General features: G+C 39.6%; 1 protein-coding gene across 1 annotated transcript in view; it reads right to left on the bottom strand.

Moving 5' to 3' along the window:
• Positions 1-23,977, bottom strand: part of VAV3 (vav guanine nucleotide exchange factor 3) — a 363,845-nt gene that overhangs the window by 266,319 nt on the left and 73,549 nt on the right. The window contains exon 2 of the mRNA XM_069479072.1: positions 14,183-14,299. Coding sequence (XP_069335173.1) covers positions 14,183-14,299 — 117 coding nt within the window. The remainder of the gene's footprint in view (positions 1-14,182; positions 14,300-23,977) is intronic.

Here is a 23,977-nt window from a genome sequence, read left to right as displayed (position 1 = left end):
GGAAATTTCTGTGCCACCACTAAGAATCCTTCAAACACTGTAGAAGGGATTCCAACTATGGGTCCAAAGCAGTATAGAAAAATGTATATAAGTGTTTGATTGCTTATTTATCTACCTAAATGTCTACTTATTTGTGAAAATCTTAGGGGCAGTCTACTAACCCAAATCCAAGTTACAACAAAGCTAAAAACCTCTTTAGTGTTTTTTTTTTAAACAATGTTAATTAATACCATATATCCCATTCATCATTATATTTTATAGTAACTTTGCTAAAATTTTAAATTACTATCTCTCTAAAAAATTATACTTTATCATTTGGCAATCAATAAATTCAAATTTTTCTGCTCCTTCTTCTCCAAAACCAAAGGCTATTAGAAAAACAGCAGTGATTTTGCTAAAGAATTCTTGTTAAACTTTGTAAACAGAAGGAGCAGATGCAGAGTTAATTCTAGTATCAGTCTAGCCTTCTATGCATGTTTTTATCACTCCAGCCAATCCACATCCAATGCTATCAATCATTATCAAAACTTGACCTAAACTGACCAATAAAAATGATGTTCTATGTCCCCCCATGTCCTAATACAACCACTCTAGTGTGATCATCTTGTCTAAGATGAATTATGAGTATGCAGCTACTTTAAAAGACAACTCAAAGGGTAGAAATGATTTGGCACACAATCTGTTAAGTTTCCTGCTCACTCAGAAGCAGCAAGCATCATCCTTCATACCCTTACCCAGAAGCACAGGATGAGAGTAGCAAGGTAAAACCTATACCCAGGGTCACCAAGCACATGTCATGTCAAATTGTGTGCACACTTCCATAGGGAATACTCTGAAAGATTTAAATGCCATTCATTCATTCTAACCTAATGATTTCTGACTGCTCTATGCCCTGGCTTGTCCTGACACTATAGGTCCTCAGACGTTATGATGATCCAGCAGGACTTTTCCTGCCCAAAAGGCATAATTGGCATTGAGGCAAACCAGAGAAAAGTCCATAATCAACTGGAAAAATTTGGAAAGATCCGTATTTCTCCAATGAAGTATTCCAAAGACACAGGTGCCTTAGGTGGAAAACAAGTGACTCAGAAACTAAACTCCTTCCAGAGGAAGCTTGTGTACACAGACTCCACACAGCTGCGGGGACTGCCGAGCATTGTTTCCTGCAGTTGTTTGGTGCTCATACCATTCCTGGTGCACTTCCTCTGCCTAATCCTGCGCAAATGAGAGCATTCATCATTTCCACCCCCACACTACCCATCTCCCCAGCATGAGAAACAAACACCAGCACTCCTTTATTCCGACAGATGTGAATAAGCCATTAAAAAGGAAAAAAAAAAAAAAACGTGGAGAATAAATACAGAAAATGCCATCCTCCTTTTCTAGGGGATCCTGTTGAAAAGAAATACACAGGCACAGCAGTCAAAGGACTAAAGGCCAGGAGTACTGCATCACTGCTATTAATACTTGTGCAGATAAGTAAATTAGCTATTAAAATATCATGCCCTGGAGTTAACCAATTCTCCCTGCAGATTTCTCATCCGTCATATTCACAATAATTTGTTGAAGGCAAATTATACTCAATCAACTCCACATGTAACTTAGATAAACTCCATCTTACCCTTAAACCGATGTGACAGGGTCTAAGATCTCTGAATTCAGTTGCAAGAGGATATGGCCCAACAGTTAAGGCTGAGAATTAGAATATGTGTACTAATGAGCATATATTTGCCATAGCCTTGGAAATACAGACAAATATTCCTACACAGAAAGTAAACATTTCCATTTTTAAAAGAAATAATGAAACCAAAATTTCTAAGTGTTCCACCAGGGACCAATCGAGCTTCCACTGGACAATCAACAAGTACAAACAAACAAAAAAAAAAGGAATTCAGGGAAAATTGAGAATGGCCCATTATACTAAAAATCTTGAAAAATAAAATAGAGAAAATACCTATTGGGTTGCAAAATATGTCTAGAGAAAGTGAGTGTAAATGCATTAGAATTCTCTCTTATTTTAATTTAAAAAACATTAAGTTGCACCTGCTTCTGCTCCATTATTTCCCTTTGCAGTAAACTCTACTTCCCCTCCAGTCATCCGGGGATCATTGTTCTCTCTTCTCTCTCCCTTACCCTCAGGACAGTCACATCAATTCTTAAACACCCAAAAGCTCTCAATCCCTGGGCCCCTCTTGCAGTTGCTCTAGTGAAGGTCTGTGTTGTTTTCAACCACACTGCTTCGGTGTCATACCTGCTCTTCCTGCAGTTGGCATTACAACCTTTCACTCCAGCTCCTCCACTGGCAGGGTGCTTAGCTCAAGTGCACAGCAGGTCAGCTCATGTCTGCTAAGAAGCACTCACCGGCCTTTCATCAGAATCCATGCAGACCCTGCAAGGCCTCAGGACCCTCATATTCTAGCCCCGATCGCTGCTGGACCTCAAGATCCAGCTTGCCTCAGTTGCATCTTACACTCAAGATATGAGGACTATCTGCAGAACTCCAACATCCCTTCTGTACCTTCCCGTATGACCTTCCCTCTACCTCAAAGGTGCCTTCCCACCTCTGCTTGGCAGCAGGGTGGTAAAATCATAAAGAACACAGCCTTTGAAGTTGTACAGATATTGCCTCAGGCCCATGCCATTGCCTACTAGCTATCATTTATTTTTACATCTCTGAGCCTCAGTTTCTTCAGTCATAAAATGGAGCTAATACCAACATAATGGGGTTATTGTGAGGACAAAGTAAAATGGTAACATGAGCTGTACCATCAGATTATTACCTAATAAATAATAGCCAGCAACATCACCCCTCCTATTTTTTGACTAGATTCAGCAGAAGGATAAAATTCAAGGCACCTTCCTTAACCATATTTGGGAAGAGCCAATCACTTTATCCTACGTTCCCACAGAGCACCTTTAACCTTACATTTGTTAATCATTGCACTGAGTATGCTATATTGTAATCATGTATTTCCTCTGCAATATGAGGCATTCCTTAAAGAGAAGATTGAAAACATCTTTAGTTTAAAAGCCTCTTCAAAAGAGCTTATATATAAACAACCTTAAAGGAATAATGAAGTTGAAACACATCATCATGGAATAGGAATTCCAACCCTCAGCTCTACAGTACTTAATATAAATATTTAAGTTAAAAATCATACATTTTATATATGCATATATTTACAAACAAACTTAGATAAATAAGTTACTACAGACAATGCCTGTAGATACATATATCTTGGTGTATCTATGTACATATTTACATACATATTAGGAATCCAATAGAGAGAAATTTAAAAAAAAAAAAAAACATCCAGAAGATTCACTGTTTGGTCTGTGGGGGAACCCTTGAAAACAGCAAAGAGAAGTTCTAGTTCAGTTCTCAAGCTACATTTTCAGTTCTGGAAATAACATTCTCAGTAGCCACACCAAATGGGGATGCAAAAATCAAAGCGACGTCTTCATCATACTTTTGTCTCTTTATAACGCATTTATCTCTCCAAAAGCATACGTACAGTCAAGTCTTTAAAACTGTGCAGTTTTAAGGGAATGTTAATATTTCCAAAAATGGAGTCAATGTAGGTTAAAAGAAAAAGCCTAAGTGTAGGTGTTTTCAGAGAGGATTACACAACTAAGAACTACCAAACTAAAACCTTACTTCAAAAAGTGCAATGAATACACATTTATCAGAAGGGATTTCAGAGTTGAAGAAACCAGAACCAAGTTAAAGGACTAGTCCAAGGAGATCTACCGAAAGAGGTAGGACTAGAATCTAGTTTAAATGTGCCTTACAACTTAAAACTTAATTTAAATAAGAGTGCCTTAAAACTAGTATCTCCCTCCCTCTGGATCTTCAGTATTTCAAAGAGGGTTTTCTTACCACTCTGTACGAAATGGCATTTTCCAGCTGCTCATCATTTTACTTTGTTTATTTCCTCAGTGGCACTTATCACTGGTTGTGATTACTGTGTTTGTTTATGCTTTGCTTGTTTTGTTTCCTTAGCTCAGGCAGCACCGTGAGAGCAGGGGCTCACCTGCCTACTCCTCCACACTGATGAAGCAGCACCTGGCAGACTGCACGGACTGGGCCTCACCCCCCGCACTACACTGCACCAAGTGCTTTACCCAGCGGACTCACACTCGTCACTCTCCTCTATGAGGTAGGAACCCTCATCAGGGCCATTTCACAGAGCAAAATGTGGACGCTCTGGGATGCTGAAGAACTTTCCCACCCACAGGTATCTGGGGACAGGGTAGGGTGAAACACAGGTATAGTGGATCTCAAAGTCTCAGAATGAACTGAGGAAGGTAACCAGTTGAATGTGTCAAGGTCAAATTTCTGTGGGGTAAAAGAGGAGAAAGATTCCAGCTGGAACTGAGGGAATGAGCAGAGACAAGTCAGCAAAGCCAAGCCCAGGAGGACTCAATACATCCAAGAACCAACTAAGCCCAGAGCTCTGGATAAAGCACATGTTCTCAGATTTCAAGCAATGTGTGTGCATGTGCGTGCATGTGTGTGTGTGTGCGTGTGTGTGTGTGTGTGTGTGTGATTGTGTGATCTTGGACTGAGTCACTACAGACAAGGGGCTGAGGGATATAGGGAGAAAGGGGCATTCCAGGCAAAGGAAACAATATTAATAAATATTAATCTAATGAGTCATGACAACTTTAGTTATTTGGTGGGACCGAAACAAGGGAGTTTACAGGGGTAGAAGAGAGAGAAATAAGGTTAGAAAGGCAGGCAGGGGCATGATCATGAAGGCTCTTGTGCGGTTTGTAAATGGGTCTGTATTGTATTCTCTTATAAGCAACAGGGATCCACTGTCAAGTTTTAAACAGATGAGTAAAATGATCAGATTTGCATTTTTGAAAGATTATTTTGAAGACTCATTTGGAGTGTTTCAAAACTGAAAGCAAGAAGATGCCCAGGAGAACTCTATGCAAATTTTAATCTCTCTCTATGCTTGGTAACTATAGCATTCTGTTGCTGTTTCAATAAACTGCCCTGACCATATTCTCTTACATATTCACAAGAAAATGTGAGCAGATATTCCAGTAAACATGGAAGTCTTTTACGGGCATGGGCCATCTACCTACCAGAAAGATGTGTCTTGTATGGTGAGCATCATAATAAATACATTTTCATTAAAAATAAAATAAAATAAACCTCACAGCAAACCTGTGATACACACAAAAAAAGAAGATGACTAGAAGACAATTTCAATAATCCCAGTGATGAGTACCTTAACTAAGGCAAAAGCAGGAGGATTAAAGAAAAAGCATTTGTTACTGTAAGACAATATAGTAAGACAAAACAATAAGAAAACAGACCAAAAAATGAACTTGAACAATCACTAAGGTACAAAGAACGATGTTAGCTTGGCTCAGCTACTAAAGTCCTATAAGATATGGTAAGAACTGGAAAATCTACCAGGCACTATGTACCCCTAGGAAAGTGAAATAGATGTAGAGGTTGTTAAAAAGGTCAGCTCTGTCCAAAAACAAAGGAGAGGAATAGTGCTAATGATGCAGAAATCTGTTAACAGCCAACCAGACACATACACTAGGGAAGGCTAGAAGCTGTTCCCTCCTTCTCTGTTTAAATAGACACAGAGGCGGCCTTGGAACAAGCTTTCTTTGTTCAAAGAGGAATCATTCCAAAGCTGTCCCTTAGTTATGTAAATATAGGCGAGCTTCCTACTGCTCCGGGACAAAGTAAAGGAGGCCTTTGTGGGCTGAGGTGGACCCCAACAGTGTTCCTGGGGAGGCTGGAAGTTGGCTAATTTGTGGAAAAGTCCAGGACCTTCTGGGGGAAAATACTAGAGATCCCAAGTGCTGCTCTGAGACTAGAAGATGGTACCCTATTAGGGCTGAAATAAAAAGTGCCTGACCCAAGCTTGCCAGCAGAAAAGGATACAAGGACTCCCTGAACAGAATTCATCACAAAGCCAGGGAAATGTGGCACTCGGCTGGCTCAGCGCAAAAGCTAAAATGTTCCAGGGCTGGAAGGAAATTGGTTTGGGTAGTGTGGGGTTGAGTGGGGCTGAAACTACAAGGCCATGCCAGCATCACAGAACTAGAGCTGTCCCAGGAACCACACGGGGCCAGTCTTCAACAGTACCATGCTAATAGACAATCAATGAGAGGCGGAGCTCCTTGTAAGGCTTTGAAAGCAAGACTGATTAGAGCCCTATGGACTGCATAAATCTCAGAGACTTTTGAATAGTTTAGGGTGGGAAACACTTCAAGAGAGAAATGTCAAACTTCTACTAAGGGTGGAAGTTCAAACAGGTAACTCTAAACAAAGATTTACACACCACGGTGATTCATCCTGGTTAACATACATATCTATGAAAAGACATTTCTAGTTGTTGATCTATATGTATGCACTATACAATAATGGATGGTTCAAGCCATGATGAGGGTCCCTGGGGACACCCACACCCAAGAAAAACTCAAGAGCCTTTGGTTGGAAGGGTTTTCTTGTGACCAGGAAAGCCAGGCAGAGTTCTAAGAAGTAGCAGTAAACCATTATAGGTTCCCAAGTGTCTTATCAGGATGCATGTGGTGCTTGGAAGGGTGAGCTTCCCAGCACCTGAAAGCAGGGAATGAGGATGTGGAGATGAACCAGTTATCCTGATGCAAAATGCTGAGAGGCCAGTCTGGGGTGACAGCTCAGGCTGGGCAGAAAGAGGTCTCTGTACTCTTATACACACACCCTGAGGTGTACAAGTCAGGCTGGGAAAGTTGAAAACATGAAAACACAAAAATTGTAAGACACACCCTGAACTAATACCCTCATAAGACATATTGTAAGGCATTGTAGGCGGGATAGAAATTTGACCTCACAATGTAAAGACAGCTTGATAGCAGACTAATAAGCTATGTTAAAAGAAAAACTGTAAACAAATTTTTAAAATTAAGAGTTTAATTGAGCATTGGGCAGCCCCCAGAAGCAGAGTAGGTTCAGAACAACTCTGGGACTGCCACATGGTCGGATAACATTTATGGACAGAAAAAGGAAAGGGGCGGACAGAAAACAAAAGTGAGGTGCAGAAACAGCTGAATTGGTTACAGCTTGAGTTGAACACCTATGATTGGCTGAAACTTGGCTGCTGTGATTGGCTGAGACTCCACTACTTGTTAAAATAGTAGGTTACAATCTGCTTACACATCCAGTTACATTAGAGTTAACAACGTATGGAGAAACCTTTAGGCCAAACTTAAAATATGTAAGGAGGCAGCTTTAGGCTAAACTTAATTTAACAGTTACATGGGGAGGAGGAGCACAAAAGCCTCTCATGTAGAGAGTAAGACAGCTGTGAATTTCTATTACACAAACCATTTAAAAGCCCTTTCTACATTAAGGTAACCATGTACCTTCTTGGTTTTCTCAGCAAGGTCAAATTTATTTTTAAATGGCAATATATTTAAGCAGATGAAGGACCAAACCACCCCTTACCCTGAATCTACCCTGATGTACTTGCTGGGTGTGGGGGGGGGGGGGTGGTGGAACTTGTTGGACTTAATTGGCATCAACCACCTTCAATCAAAGTTTTATCACAGATCTCTCAACTAAAAATATGCAAAAAAGGCAAATGAAAGATTCTTACTATAAAAGCCAAGGAAAACATAACATATAGATAACCATATGTGTGTACACACACGTGTGTATTTTCTTAGTAATCTGAGCCAGAAAGAATCAAACCAAATAAACTGAGTTTCAAGAAAGTGCCACTAGAATCCTCTTTTTGACTTTACACACATCCACATACAGAACTCTGAATAATCTATATATACCCAAACTACTGGTTCCAGACTGGATCTAAATTTGTTCATTCAATCATTTATTAAGCAATAAAACAGGCATTTTATATAAAGTCACCCTATTTTTTCAACAATCTTGTATGGTAGCAATTATTATCCCATTTATTGATGAAGAAACTAAGGATCAGAGGGGTCAATTGACAACTCTGAGGTCACACAGAATCCTGTAGAGTTTTCTTGGACCATTTTGTCCAAATCAATGAACATCTCTAAGCCTTATTCATCTGTGGTGAATGAGTTAGAGGGTTCTTTAAGTCCCTTTTACCCTGCGGTTTTGAGGTCATTTTCAAATCATTCTGTATGGCCCAAATACATAGACACAGCTGGGGGCCTCAAGGGGAAGGAAGTTCAGTCTGCAGGGCCATTTGTGCCCATTTTCTTGACCCTATAAAGCAGAGACAAACACGGGAAGGATGTCCGATGACACTGAGAGTCTTCCAAGTCTCAAGGTCTATGATATTCCTGGAGTCAATGGTAAAGAAGAGAAAGTGTTTACCACAAAGCCAGAACTTTACTTCTATTTAATTATTTATACGCTGCAGAACAGTGGTTCTGGGACTCTGTCTCACTAACTCTCCTTCACTGTACAATAGAAGATGTGGAGGCTAACAAATGGTCTCCACATTGCATGGAACTTGGATAATAAAAGAGAAAGTTAACATATCTACACACCCGAAATCATCTGACTGGTAAAACACAGCAAATCACTTAGCTTTCTCTTATTCTCTGTTGACAGAACTAAGAAAAAGGAAGGAATTCACTGGGCCATGTCATGGAAAAATCCAAAGATATATGTATTTAGCTTTGGGCACAGCTTGATTCCAGCCTCATGATGTTGTCAGGCTCATCCTCTGCTCTCTTCCCTCTGAACTGGGTCCATTTTGAAACTCCATGTGGTACCCAGATGGCTGTAGCTTCTCCAAGCCTCAGACTCACATCTCTCCACTTCCACATCAGGAGGAGAGGAAAACAAAACCGTTCCTGCAAATGGAACAACCCACCGTATTGGTCCCAATTAAGTGACTCACTCTATCCCTGAACTCATCACTATGGCCAAAAGCATGGGATATTATGCTTTAATAAACCATCCAAACTATATGACTGAGAAAAGGGTGGTTTCTCAAAGGAGATCCAAGGCCACAGGAGGAGGAAGAAAAGATGGCTGTGCAGAATAAAATAGATTAGTGCTCCACAACATTAGAAGGAACAAAATTTCCTAATCTCACCCCTCTAATATCATTAGTGCTTGCCCTTAATTCAAAACCCAACTCCTATGTTTTTACCAATGAATCTCAAATCCATTGAAATAATAATGATAGTGGTAACAATAGTAACAATAAGAGCAACGATAGATAATATTTATTGAGTACTTATCTTGGACCTAGACACTCTGTCAAGCACTTTACACTCATTATTTCATTTAATATTCATCTAACCTCATTTTATAGATGAGGAAACTAAAGCTTAGAGAGGTTAAGTCACTTGCCTTTCCTGACCCTTAACATAGGGAAACTATCCTATTACTAATCAAAGCAGCTGGAACTACCTTTGGCCAGGTGTGATTCTCTGTGATTCACCATACACTTGCTAGGTGCTTTACAAACCTTGAAACAACTGATGATAAGTCTGTGGGGAGTGAGAAGCAGGCTCTTACACCCAGCCAGAGCTGCCAGGGGAAGGGGCTGACTTCAGTTACTCATCTGGACAGCCCAATTTCTGTTACTCACTAGAAATGGTCTCATTAAACAAAAAATCCCATGTGCTTCTGCACTGTAAGTGTGCCAACCGACAGCTCAGTAGGAAACATTTCCAAAGAGCAAAAACATTAATCATAAATTGACAACCTGAACAGAATAACAGAAAACTCTTTATACATGGCATGGAAGTGAGCAAACGTACAGATCCCGTTGTGATGTTAAAAAATAATATAACTAGTAATTTCTAATATTTCTGGGAAAAAAAATTTTAATTACATTTCTTAAGTAAAGAAGTTAACTAACAAGATTTTACTTATTTTTGTTATGAGAAAGCCAGAAAAGGATTTTTTTTTTTTTAAAGAAAGTCAATGGTTTTTCAAAATATAAACACAAAGCCAGAGAGGATGTGTAAGGGTTCTCAAAAGGGCATCCAAGCCAAGCTCCCCACACCTCAGCAATCTTAAACAAGGACTCCACATCTTTCAGGAAATTTTTCAGTATTTAACAACCCTGAAGAGGGAGAGTCATGTTTAACTTCAAAGTCTTTGCTGACTCCTAAATGAGTTCAAGTTAGGCTCATTTCTCAGACTGTGTGAATGAGAAAAAAAAGGGGGGTACAGAAAGTGTTCCCAATTTATTCTAATTTTTGTTGATGTTAGTTGAGTTTAAATTGAAGTGAATTAACATTGAGTAAAGAGCCAACACAAGAATTAAAGATAGCACTGAAAGGCAAAATATCGTAAGCCCTTTCAAGTGCCCAAAATGTGTGTCCTTCACCATCTCATAAAAGAAAAATTACCATTTATTTGTGATTAACATTTTTTTCCAGGATTTTCCAAAGGAAAACACATCCATACCAAGGCTAAGATTCAAAACAGATTTTTTGAACCCAAAACCGAGAGACAGTTTGGACAAAGATTAGGGAGTAGAAAACATCACAATCAGAATGGGGGAGGAGGGGGTAGCTAAAAAAAAATAGGTTGCATGTGTATAGACAAGAGTTTGTGGAACATTTGTCTATTTTTTTTAAAGACAGGGTATCACTCTGTCACCCAGGCCAGAGTGCAGTGGTGTCATTTAGCTCACTGCAACCTCAAACTTCTGGGCTCAAGGGATCCTCCTGCCTCAGCCTCCCAAGTAGCGGGGATTATAGGTGTGTGCCACCATGCCCGGCTAATTTTTTTATTTTTTGTAGAGATGGTGTCTCATTCTTGCTCAGGCAGGTCTCGAACTCCTGGCCTCAAGCAATCCTCTCTCCTTGGCCTACTGAAGTGCATGAGCCACCACACCCTACCCTAGAGTTATTAACTTTATTTTTATTTTTTCATTTTTATAAAGAGTGTGTTTTTAAAAATATTTTACTTACATGATTTTTTTTAATTTCAGAATATTACAGCAGAACACATGTTCTGGTTACATAATTTGCTTTTGTACAGTTTGACTTTAACTACCATCATACTGCAGGCTCATGCAGTATCCTCAATCTTTCCTTTCTTTCTAAAGATAAAGTATAATTAGATGACAAGTGACAGATCACTTCTGCTTTTTTTTTTTTTAATTTTGTAAATTCCTCTGGTTCTCTTCTATAAGTTCATCCTTTTCCCTGACCATGCACACAACAGTGAGACCCAAAATGTAGACAGCAGACAAGAAAAGCAGACAGCTGAAAGGTCAGAGGCTAAGCTCCAGATCTTGTTCCCACCCCCGGGCAAGGAAACCTTAAAATCACTCTCTAACCCCCCCTGTATTTGTGTCCTCATCTGAAGAATGTTTTCGCAAGATTATTATAAGAATAAAATGAGGTCAGTAATATTAAGCACTCTGAAAATGTCAAAATGCCATAAAAACATTAGGTACTTTTATTACAATTAATACATTCCTAGGCAAAAAGGTGCCAAGTATACATGAATTTCAGATTCACCATTTGTATGAATTGAGGCAGACAGAAGCGCATACAGATATTTTTTCTTTTTCAGTTAACTGAAAATTTAATTAAATCCTAAGGCGTGGAGGAAGATAACCTACCCACATCCTATTAAAACATCTATTCACAATATCACAAATTATTTTGTCTCTGAATTAACACTTCACATTCTTTCAACTGAAAATTTTTAGTCTGCACGAATTATTCCAGTTCCATCACTCACAACGTAGGGTGTGTAAATGGGGACATTAATAGTACCCAGACAGTGGGACTGATGTGAAGACTGCATCAATACATGCAAAGCACATGTCATGTGCTACGTGACGGCACCGTGGCACAGTGATGGAGAATCAGCCGGATCTGGGTTCACACCACTGCTTCAATTCCTGTTAGATATGTGATCTGGAGTGCAGGTTTTCTCACCCGTATAATGAAGAAAATGATGGTACCCAACAGCAACGTTGTTATGAGAATTTAAAAAATAATATACATATTAAGATTGAAAAGACTGCACATTGTAAATGTTTAATAAGCGGTAGTATTGGTGGTTTCACTTAGAGTATATAATGTTTAATATTAATAGTACTGGCAAATTATGGAGAGGTATCACAAATTCTTTAACTTTCAGTGGTTTCTTTAAGTCAAATACAGTTCGAAAGAGATAGTTGCACCAATCTTGGCAGTAGCAAAAATGTAAGTGACTTTATAATAGCAAGGTTAGGTTCAAATTCCGAACCACAAGCCCAAGATTAACTCTGTTTCAGATTTACTATTGCCAAAATATTTTAAGTAGCCAGAAATACATTTATCCCTGATAAGCAGTTTATTCTTTTACATTCAATTTTTTGTAATCCCAACTCTCCTACAAAGTTTCCATTGTCTAATCAATCTAATATGCAATGTTATTCCACTAGAACAAAGCCATGCATTTTTAATTATTTATATAATTTCCCAATCTTGATCAACATCATTTCTTGTAAAGCTGAATGAAAAATGAATAGCTCCTTAATAAGCTTTAAAAAGTCAAGACTTTTTCCATTTTTCATTTCCCCAATTCCTTTTCATTTTTCATTTCCCCAAAAGAGAGGGTGAAAAGAAAGGAAAACCAAAGAAGATGTTTTTTAAAGGGGGGTGGGGGGTGGCCAGGTGTGGTGGCTCATGCCTGTAATTTTAGCACTTTGGGAGGCCTAGGTGGGAGGATCCCTTGAGCCCAGGAGTTTGAGGTTACAATGAGCTGTGATGAGGCCACTGCACTCTAGCCCAGGTGACAGAGTGAGACCCTGTCTCAAAGAAAAGGTTGGGGGGAGTCGGGGGTGGTAGGGGGAAGAATCAAAGAAGAGTAAAAACAGGAATATCTCAGAGGAGTGTCTACCTTACCTGGGTCTCTAGTTGATGTCTCTCTGTCTTTATGGCTGAACTTTGTGGCCACAGACACATGTGCTACCATTTCCTTACTATAGGCTTGGCTTTCAGTTCCTTGTACTTATTATCACATTTTATCCTCCATCACTTTTTGGACCTCAAGAGAGTTAAATCACAGCTTGCCAGAGATAAAAGGAACCTTAAAAACCACATTCTTTTTCCTATTTCCTCTTATACAGCTTTCCCAGCGGGCAGGCAGTCCGATTCTCAAGAAGGCTGGTGACTTCCAGGAGATCACAAAATGACTCTGTGTCAAGGCCAGCAAGAGAACCCAGGCCTTCTCCCCTCCCTAGACAGTGTGGCTTCGCTATATTTGCTGTAATACAAACATGGGGAAGCCAAATTTCTTATGCTCTGTCTCAAGTTTGTGCTATTTATTCCCATTGCCGAGCAAACCAATCTATGGCTTGGTTTTTATTTCATAAGCAAAATGCTATATCTTAGAAATCAAAATGTCACTCTCTAACAGCCTTTTGATTAGATACTAGCACCTGAATTATGAGAGTAAGGGTAAATTTCTCAATATCACTTAGTTTTTTTTCCTTACGTGCTTATTTTTATAATGCAATTATATCAGCAAGAGCTAAAGTCCTGCCACCTTAAGTACCTGACTCTTTCATGGCTACTAACTTGTAGCAGGTTTAACTTTATACACATTCACTTCATAATAAATGATCATAACTTTTGAAAGGATGATTTCCTTCACCTATTATACACATATGTTTAGGGTACACACAATAACCGCAAAATTAGAACAATCTCTATGTGAAAAATGTCACTAAAATCCAACAAATTCAACAAATACATGCTGAAATCCAAACAACAGAAGTTATTCAATAATCTCAAACGTTTCAGTGATTTATACCTTCTCCAAGTCACCCCCCCAAGTGTCAAAATGGAGAACGTTCTCAACTTCCAAAAATTAGGTCCCTTTCAGATATAGAGCAGACTGGTAGGAAACAACACTGGCCCTCAGCTATGAGTGCCCAGTGAACTATCTAAAGGACGGACAATAGTAACCCTTATCCTCTGAGGTGACCAGCAGGAAAAATTACCTTGGCATACGAGATTCCCTTACGCCGCTTTCATTACAAATAATTATAATCCCATTTGGAAAGTTGTTGCTGTTACTTGTTTTCTGTTGTTGCTTTGTGTGTGTTGTTTTTGTTTTTGCTGAGCCACCTACACGTGAAATTTTATTAATCCTATATAAAGCGATGCATAAGCCACTCACATGCCCTCCTTCAAGATTTGAAACAATTTGATAAAATGTTCTCCAATAAAACGTAAGATAAAAAATGAGCGGAATTACCTTCCCAAAGTCACGAACATCAAACAGGTCAAACGCCTCGAAGAGTTCACTTTTCCTCATTCCAAACGTCTCGCAACAGGCCGTGAGAAATGTTCTTATGTTCTTCAAACAGAGAAACTGAGGAAAGGGAAAAAGCTATTAGTACACAGTGCATTCTGCCGAGTGCCATCTACCCTCCGTCACACCCAGACTGCTATAAAAATGCCGAGGAAGCTTCCATCGGCGTTTGGAGCCGCTTTCCAATCACTCATTCGGCAGCACCGAGGGAGCGCCCAGTCTCTCTCAGGCACAGGCGATAGGGCTCTGGGCAAGGCAGGCAAAGTTTCTACCCTGGGGAAACGTGCATTCTAATTTGAGAAGACAGACAAAAGCAAATGAGGTAGCAAACACAAAAAGGTAAATATTTTTATTTTCATATGGCGATAAGTGCAATAGAGAAAAATAAAACCAGGAGGAAGGATCAGGAGAGCTGGGGGTGGGGGGGTGGTCAGGTGGGGACAGCTTCAATAGGCTGGTTAGAGAAGGTCTCACTGAGAAGAGGAGGGGGCAACAGAGATCTGAGGTGCGAAGGCGCAAGCCATGCAGAACTGTAAGACAGAGCAGCCCAGCCTAAAGAAGCATCGGCACCGAGGAAGGAGCATCTGAGTGTATCTTAGAAAGGGGCCAAGGCCGCTGGGGCAGAGTGAATGATGGGGAGAAAGGAGGAGAACTAGAAAGGCAGGGGGGGCGGGGCACAGGAGGAAGGGCCCCTGATAGGGGAAGTCACTGGAGGCCTTGCACTGTGATGCTTTACATGGGACTTTTGGGGACTGCTGTGTTGAATATAGATTGAAGAGGGCTGAGGCAAGGGTGGAGGCAGGAAAACCAGACAAGTGGCTACTGCAATCATCCAGGTGAGAGATCACTGTGGGAGGACCAGACCATGGCCAAACCTTGACTGTGCTAAATCTGAGATCCCTATTAGTCATCCAACGGGAAATGAGGCAGCAACTGGACATGTAAGTCTGGAGTCCAGGGAACAGGTGTGTACTTCAGACATAAAAGTGGGAGTCTTCAGAGTACAGAGAACATTGAACCATAATATTGGCGGAGGCGACTTTGGAAGGGAGCGTAGGAGAGGAGAGGACCTGGGGCCAGGAAACCTAAAATGAACAGGAAAAGAGGAGGAGTTTACAAAGGAATCAGAGAAAGAGTGACCAGTGAGGAAGGAGAAACATCAGGCGATCGGGGTTTTCTGAAGCCAAGTACAGGACGTGTTTCTAGATAAAGGGAGTGATAAACTATAGCCAACGCTGCAGATGGCCAAGTACTGAGCATGGACTCCGGCAGTGTGAAAGTCACAGGGACCTTGACAAAAGCAGATTCTGTGTGGACTGGAGTGAAAGGCTGCTTGGAGCAGGTTCCAGGGACAAAGGGGAGGAAGGAAGTGAAGACAGAATATAGCCTCGAGTTTGGGTGCAAAGGGGAACAGAGAAATAGAGATGAAGAAAGGGTTTTTAAGAAATAATGGGAGATGTTACATGTTTCTACTTCAATAGGAATAACTTGGTAGAGAGGGGAAAGTTGGCCACATAGGAGAGAGGGACAGTCCCCCAAATGAAGTCCTTGGGTAGGCAAAGGGGAGAGAAATCAGGTATTCAAATGCTCAAGTGCAGAAGCTGTCCTTAGAAAGGAGCACAGTCAGCTTATCCACACTAACAGGAAGGATGGGAGGGAACAGAGGGAAGGAAGATACTGTTAGCAACTTAAAAAAAGTTAGAATTTACTTCCAGTATCCAAAAGACTCTGCCTAAACAAAATACACACAGACCCTGAAAGTGAATTAATTCTTTTTGGAAATATCAGCTGCAATGGCACACTTTTATTTTTATTTATTATGTCAAAACTTTAAATAAAATGTGGTTTATTATATGTCAGTTATACCAAAATAAAGTTGTTTAAAAAAAACAGGAAAAAAAATACATTAACCTCCAAAAAGTAAGCAACATATTAGCTAATTATTATATCTTTGCTTTTTTTTTTAAAAGCATTGTCAATGTTTTATTTTGTTGTTTTGTTTTTTATCTTGGTTTGTTTTTTAATTTGCAGAAAGCACATTTTACTTCCTCTACATTTGAAACACTCAGATTTTTCATAGGCTTAGACACATTTTACCCTTTACAGGAATCATTCTTAGAGGCTTAAATATTTCAAGAGGGGTTAAAACCACAAGGGAAGGATCATAAACCCTTTGAAACACAAAAGCAACAGCCAATCAGCATATACAGTGACTGCTTTCACTTTAAAAAATTCATAAGAGACCTTTAAGACACAGAATCACTCTGCATGTAGCTCTTCCACATAGAATTGCTTATTTACAGATTAAAAGCCTCGCATTCTGCCAAGACAGATAATAATTACTCTCTTGGGGATTATGCAACTGCTCTCTTGCAATATCTTTTACATAATTAAGTGCTCCGACTCATAGCTCACCAAGGAACAAAGCATAATTGCATATGCCACCCTCTGAAGGCTTCTCACCAAACTCAAATTTTCCCCATGTGTAGGGAAAACTGCAGAAGGCTTCCACTAAGCCGCTTTGATTATTAATTCAGAAAAGCATTATTACTGAAAGTTAAAGCAGTATGAAATATAGTCATTATTGCATGCATAGAAGAGAAGATTTAAAAGGAGGCTTTCTTCCCCTTACTTCTGGAACCAGTCTTTACCTTCCTTGTGCCTTACCTAGTTCAAATCTACTGAATTCAACAAATATTTACTGGACTTGAAAGTCACTGGTGTGCTTTCACTTTTCCAGGCAACCCTCAAACTTGGTCACCCCTTTATTTATGTATTTCTTTAGTCCACAGTTTTTGAATTCCCGCAATGTTACAGACACTGGAAATGCTAAACATGAGTAAGACAAGGCTCTGCCTCAAGGTTCTCTATTAAATTAATCAGGAGGTTTTCACAGTTCTCCAAAGCTTGGCTAATACCACTAGGCTCACATTTTACTCAAGGCTCACAGGTGTTCCGTGCACACACAGGAACGGTGTTAAGAGGCGGAGGAAGTGGGCCTGCCAGCCTACCTACCCACTCTAAAACTTGTGTTTTGTTTTTACCATATTGATTTTTTTTTCTTTTTCCAGTTTATCTTTTTTAATTTCTGAGCAAAACAAATGTTTAAAGAATAATACAATGAACATTCACCTATGCAACAATTAGAGCACAGTGCCATATATGCTTTCGTTTGCATATCCTTGATAAAATTCATTTTGCTGAGCTATTTGAAAGTAAGTTGCAGACATAGCACTTCACTCCTAAGATTCTGTAACTCAACATGCATTGCCTAGGAATAGGACATTTTCCTACATACCAACAATAAAGTTATTACAGCTAAAAAAATTAATAATTTCATATTATCTAATCTCCATTCCATATTCAAATTTCCTCAATTGCCTATTTTTTATACTATTTTCCCCTCAATCTAGAATCCCATCAAGTTTTACCCATTGCATTTGGTTGTTTTATCTTTGCAGTATCTTTTAATCTAAAAATCCTGCTGCCTTTTTTCTTTCTTAATGACATTGACTTTTTGAAGAGTCCAGGCTGGTTGCCTTATAAAATTACCCACAGTCTGCATTTGTCTTATTATTTCCTCCTGGTATCATTAAACCTATTATTCTATCACTTCCATGTCCTGTGAACTAAAATCTAAGTCTAGATTCAAATTAAACAGTTTCGACAAAAGTACTTCACACTGTGAACTTCATATTTCATCACATCAGAAGACACAAAATGTTAGGTTGTCCCATTATTAACTAAGGCTAAACTCAATCATTAGTTAAGTTGCTTACTGCCATATCTCTCTATTATAAAGGCACATGTCCCCCTTTATGTCAGAAAGTAACCTAAGTATGAAAATGTGGTACCACGTGGCTATCCTATTTCCCCATAATTTTTCATAATGAGTTTAGCATCCCTTGATCATCCTTGCTTCAATTATTGCATTTGAGACTATAAAATAGTGATTTTTCTAACTCTACCATTTCTTCCATACTTGTTAGCTGGTATTCCTTTGTAAAAAAGAACCTCCTCTCCCCTACCCTCCCCACCCCCTTTTCTCTGTTTGTGTAATAATCAATTGCCATCATTATTCTTTTTGATGTTCATATTCTCCCAAATTTGGCCACTTGGGGTCCCTTCAAACTGGTTCCTGTGACCCCCTGACATGATTCCATTAATCTCTCTTTTCTTGCTTTCTTATATCAAGTTGTCCCAAGCCTATTTCATATTTTCCCTGCTCTAGTTCTGGAATCAGCCATTTCCCCAAGCAGGTCTTATTTTCATTTATACAGTAAACAGTATTTAGAAGCCAAAGTCTGAGCACCAAGCTGCTCCTAGATTACCTGAGCCAATTACATTAAAAAAATGAATATGTCTACCTTTTGCTTAAGCAATCTATCACTTGTAATAGAAAGAGCTAATACAAACAAACAGGATTGGCCTAACTGGTTTCTAAGGTACCTCTCAGAAGATTCTATAATTTTTTGTGTGGAATGCCTAACGAGGGAGCTCTTATCTCACTGTGTTAGAAAAAAAGAAACTTGAGATACTGAAGACGACTATGAATGCATGGTTTTGTGGCTAGAGATGGGACTGGTGTTTTGACACATTCCTGCAGAGTAAGTTTTTCTCCTGGCCTATTCATTCTTTGAGATTAGAAAGTGTGTGACAATCCTTTGTATCATCTGAAGCAGCTTAAAATACACTGCTGTCAGATATGGTTTATGAGGCACAAGAACAAATCTCATTATTTCATAACCATACCTATTTTTGACAGAAAATTATACAAATTTCCTAAATCTTCTAACTTATTTACATGAGTTAACTTTAGAATCTCAAATTTAAGGAATTAGAAATAAATAACTTCAAATTGTGTTAATATTAAGCATATCCATACACGATAAAGAGTTGCCAATGAAGGATACACAAAAGTTTAAATGGCCATTTACTCATTTAGCAAATATTAATGAGGGACCTATTATGTTTTAGGCATCATGAAATTTCATAAAACATATCAACTGGGTACTGATTTATTAATGTATTAAACAAATGTTAATTGAATGAAACTGCCAAGAACTTGGTATAAAAAAAGCAAACAGACTTTAGATCCAGACTCTACCTCAAAGGCTTACTATAGTCAGACAGAACATACAAAACAAGTAAATCCACAGTTGCACAAAGTGTGGCAGTTGCTATGAAGAAGGCATTCAACGGTTCCTTGAGAGCCCTGGAGTATCAGGGACAGCTTTGCGGAATAACTGATATATGAGGTGAGACCTAAAAGACGAGTGGGAATCACCCACACAAAGAGAAAGAGGGGCTGGTGTTCAGAGAGGAGAAAGGAAATTTCCAGACTTGGGGTGCAAAGGTGCTCCAGGTAAATGACAAAGTACAGGCATGAGCAAGAGACAAGACAAAGCATGGCCATGGAGGGCCGTGGAAGTGGTTAAGGTGGACACAACTCTGGACAGGAGCAGCGAGAGAAGGGGCTGTAGAAGGCAGGTGGAATTTACACGGCATGCCAAAGGGACCTGGGCTTTATCCTAGAAGAAATGGTGAGGTTAAAGGGTTTTAAGTAGCGGAGTAGAATACTCAGCTTTGCATTTTATAATTACTGGCGTTCTAGTGGGTTTTGAGTGCTTGCGATGTACTAAGCCTTATACTAAATGTTTATACCATTTAATCCTCACAACAATCCAACAGGAAAGTTAATTTTTTTTTCTTTTATATATACTGAGGCTTGGAGATATATCCAAGTTTATGTAAATGCATTTGCCAAAGTAATGGAGTCAGGATTCAAATCCAGACATTCTAGCTACAGATCCCATATCTTTAACTGCTACGTTATACTAACTCCATTTTTTTGCAGTGTGTAGAATTAAGTGTTTTTCTTCTTATTAGAGAGATGATATGGGGTAGGTAGGCAAACCAAGGACAATTAGGACACCATCATATTAATTTAACAGGAAATGAGGGGATTTAGATTAGGATAGCAGGAGGAGGAACAGAAAGAACTCTAGGAAGTCATATGGAAAGGAAACACCTAGTCATTGATTGACTACAGGGGAGGTAGAGGTGGGAGAGGAAAAACTTCAGAATTACACCCATATATATCTGCCTTGGGCACTAGATGGACAGCAGAGGCATTCACTGAAAATGGTAACTCAGCAAATGGGGAGAAGGAATCTGTGTATGAAGGAGAACACAGAGTGAGTCAGTTAATTCTTGTCTTCACATATGGGAAGTCCCAGTGATCAGATGCTGCCTAGCCTCCCTCTCAGGTATATCTAGTGATAAGTGACATATTCTAATGACAAAGCCACCTGTCTTCATCCACCATGTTTAGCCTCTCTGCTCCTCCAGAAAGACATGAATAGCTTGCTAATTCCAAGCTGAGAAATGAAAATGGTAGAAAAGCACTCAATGTATAATAGATGTAGATAATCTTCAAAGAAGAAAGTTTAACACCATCAAAGTCTAAAACATCCTGAAATTATACATCAGGCCAAACCTCTCTGGATTACAAAATGTTTCATAACCAGATAGCTATCCCAACAGACAAAGCATAAGTGGCTTTTCAAAGAGCAGCCTCTTGTTACCATTTCAATGCTAGCAATACTGACGCTACAGGAAAAAAAAAAAAAAAAAAAAAACATGTAAAAGTCTGACTGCCAAAGCTCACTATAAAAGTCTGAATGAGTCTCTTTTTCCTCTACTCCTCATAAGTAGAATATATGCTTTCCTTTTCCTCTATAAGAGCCCACTTGCCTTTTCTCAAGGATATCAGTGCAAACAGGATCGCTTCCCTTTTTTTATTGGAAAGAATAAACACCTACTTCTCTAAAATTGTTAGCATTAATAGACTAGTTGTGTTAACTGAGGCCACATAAGAGGAAAAACCTCCACCACTTATTGTGAAATCAGTTATTTCCATCCCAACTCAGAAATTACGTCTTGTGGGAGGGTCAGCAATTCCTAACACAGCTTCACAAGCAGGCTGACTTACTGACTTCACCGCAGTGATCAAAGAACCACTGACAGCCAAGCTGTCTAGTGAAGAAAGACATGCTCAGGGTCTCATTTCTTGGTGAGACACTCATTATCCCATTTGAAGGAGAGGCCCTGAATTGGAGGGTTTGGCATAATTCAAATTATGAGGGGCCATTAATAAGCTGATTGGCAGTTTTGAAAGGCAAAGAAGAAATCACCATGAAGCCCATTTATAGACATTAAGATACAGTTTTCCTTCTTAGCTGAGTTTCAGCTTAGACTCTATGAAGCCACTCCTAGTACCCTTGTCAGTCTATCTCCTTTATCCCTCTCTCCAAAGGGTTTCAATCACCCTTTGTAGAACTGGTAAAGTGGAGGATATGGAAGGGAAATATTAATACATCAAGTTTCTTCCTTACCAGGGTTTTCTATTTCTGTCCCTTTCACCAGATCTTCTTTTCCTCTCTACATCTCTCTTTTAAAATTATGTGAGCTAAATCTTACCTCTCCTAGAATTTAAAAAAAAAGAAGGATTTTTATTTGTATAAGGACCTCATCTGTCCTTTTCCCTTGTGAGTCGGTGGGTCCCAGCAGAAGGGGCACCACCACCATTGTTCTATGAAGCCATCATATCCCCAGATGTCTCCTGAGTTACTACAAAAGAAGTATGCTGCACTCAGCATCGGTTCAGGACTGCATAGTATCTTCAAACTACGCCTATCCTGATCTTTATATCACAAAGGCACGGAGACTCTACAGGACACTCTGGGAAGAAGACAAACATGGGGAAGGGTCATTCCTTAGCTCTAATCTTCTTCTCAAATCGCTAAACCAAAACTCCCCTATTCTCGGTCAACTAAAAGCCAGTATATTCTGTTTTGATTATTATCCAGGCCACAGTTCATTTTTTTTTTTTTTTTTTTTTTTTGAGACAGAGTCTCACTCTGTTGCCCAGGCTAGAGTGAGTGCCGTGGCGTTAGCCTAGCTCACAGCAACCTCAAACTCCTGAGCTCAAGCGATCCTCCTGTCTCAGCCTCCCGAGTAGCTGGGACTACAGGCATGCACCACCATGCCCGGCTAATTTTTTCTATATATATATTTTTAGCTGTCCATATAATTTCTTTCTATTTTTAGTAGAGATGGGGTCTCGCTCTTGCTCAGGCTGGTCTCGAACTCCTGAGCTCAAACGATCCGCCCACCTCGGCCTCCCAGAGTGCTAGGATTACAGGCGTGAGCCACCGCGCCCGGCCCACAGTTCATTTTTAATGGGTAATTTTTCAAAAATCACTTAACCAAAAATACAGTAATTTAACAACATTTAAAGTGACAGTTTTTTTTATTTTATGCAACGATAATGTACTTTTAAGAGTTAGATGTAACTTTACTGAAATGATTAAGCTCAGAAATGTAGGACTAAGTTATAAAGACACATGCATCCTCTTCACTCTCCAGCACCTGGCTCACACCTGTTATGGTAATAACTGTGCTCGACTGTGATATGTGTTTGCTCAACTATTACCCCATGAAATAGAAAACATTTTTGAGAGCAGAGGATACTTCTATTTCATCTTTGTATCCCCAAAGCTTTTATAACAGACGCATTTTAAAATAAACTGATGAATGAATGTTGACACAGTTTATCTCTAGAGAAAATTAAATGCAACCATTCCTTGGGAGTCAAGGAACTCCAGGAAACTTTACATTAAATTGTCATCATATCCTCTTACTTAAATGTTAGTGTAGCGATGGGTCTTTTTTATTAAGTTATCTCAAAAACCTTTTTTAGAAGTTGGTGATATGTTAATATTTATAAATAAAATGAATAAAGATTTTAAATTGTTGGGCAGTTACACTCCGAAGCATGATCTCTAGTCTGGGTTACCTGCCTCTGGTGACTGTTCAGTAGTGTGTTGCTAAGTGGCCTTCAGGGGGTTCCTGGCCAGCAGTCACCATAACACACACACACAAGCCCTCTGCTGATTTCAACCGTTCTTGTCCTCATAAGAGGAGCACAGTACCCCTCTCCATGGCAGAAACTTACACCCTCAGTTTCAAAGGTTTTCTGTCAATCCTCACATTAGCCCCTGGACATAGAAAATGAAAATAAATAGCATCTTTACTCCTCCTTTTGTGTTTTTAATCTTCATACTGAAAAACTGAACACCTGGGAAATGCAGAGGTCAAAGTTAGCCTGAAACATCTATTTTACTAAGTTAGTTAACCTGTCAATGAAAGCAATGCATGCCATTGCCTTTAATGAGAGAAAGTAGCACTCCACTATATCATTATCAGGAACGCTGCTAGCCCAAAGCAAGCAAAAGATGGCCCCATCTACATTCCAAAGCAGGCTTGCAAGGTTCCCTACTACGGACACAGAAAATAGGCATTTCTTTCTGCACAGGCCATAAAGAGGCAGTAGAATACAGTAGCTAAAAGTCAGGATTTTTATATCAGTGGGAGTAGCAGCAGGTTAGCAATAGTAGTGTCAGTAGTAAACGTATCAGCAGGATAGAAGTAGTGGTCCTTATTGGTGTAGCAGCAGTGGTGATATCAGCTACTAATGCAAACGCGGAGGGTGAAAAACAGAATCCCACATACCTATATCTAGGTTAGAAATGGACTGCCCTTCCAGGGGAGGGGATCTGCAGGACAGCACGCCAGCCAAGAAAACAGCTCCCTGTGAAGCAGGGAATGGGAATCACTGTGCTTGTGTCACCCCAGGAGGGAGCTGGGGTAGTTCCTCATTAGAGTACAACATTC

This window comes from Eulemur rufifrons, chromosome 8 (assembly GCF_041146395.1).
Source record: "Eulemur rufifrons isolate Redbay chromosome 8, OSU_ERuf_1, whole genome shotgun sequence".
In the NCBI taxonomy this organism is placed as follows: domain Eukaryota; kingdom Metazoa; phylum Chordata; class Mammalia; order Primates; family Lemuridae; genus Eulemur; species Eulemur rufifrons.
The sequence above is the reverse complement of the archived record's forward strand: the minus strand, read 5'-3'. Positions and strand labels throughout refer to the sequence as shown.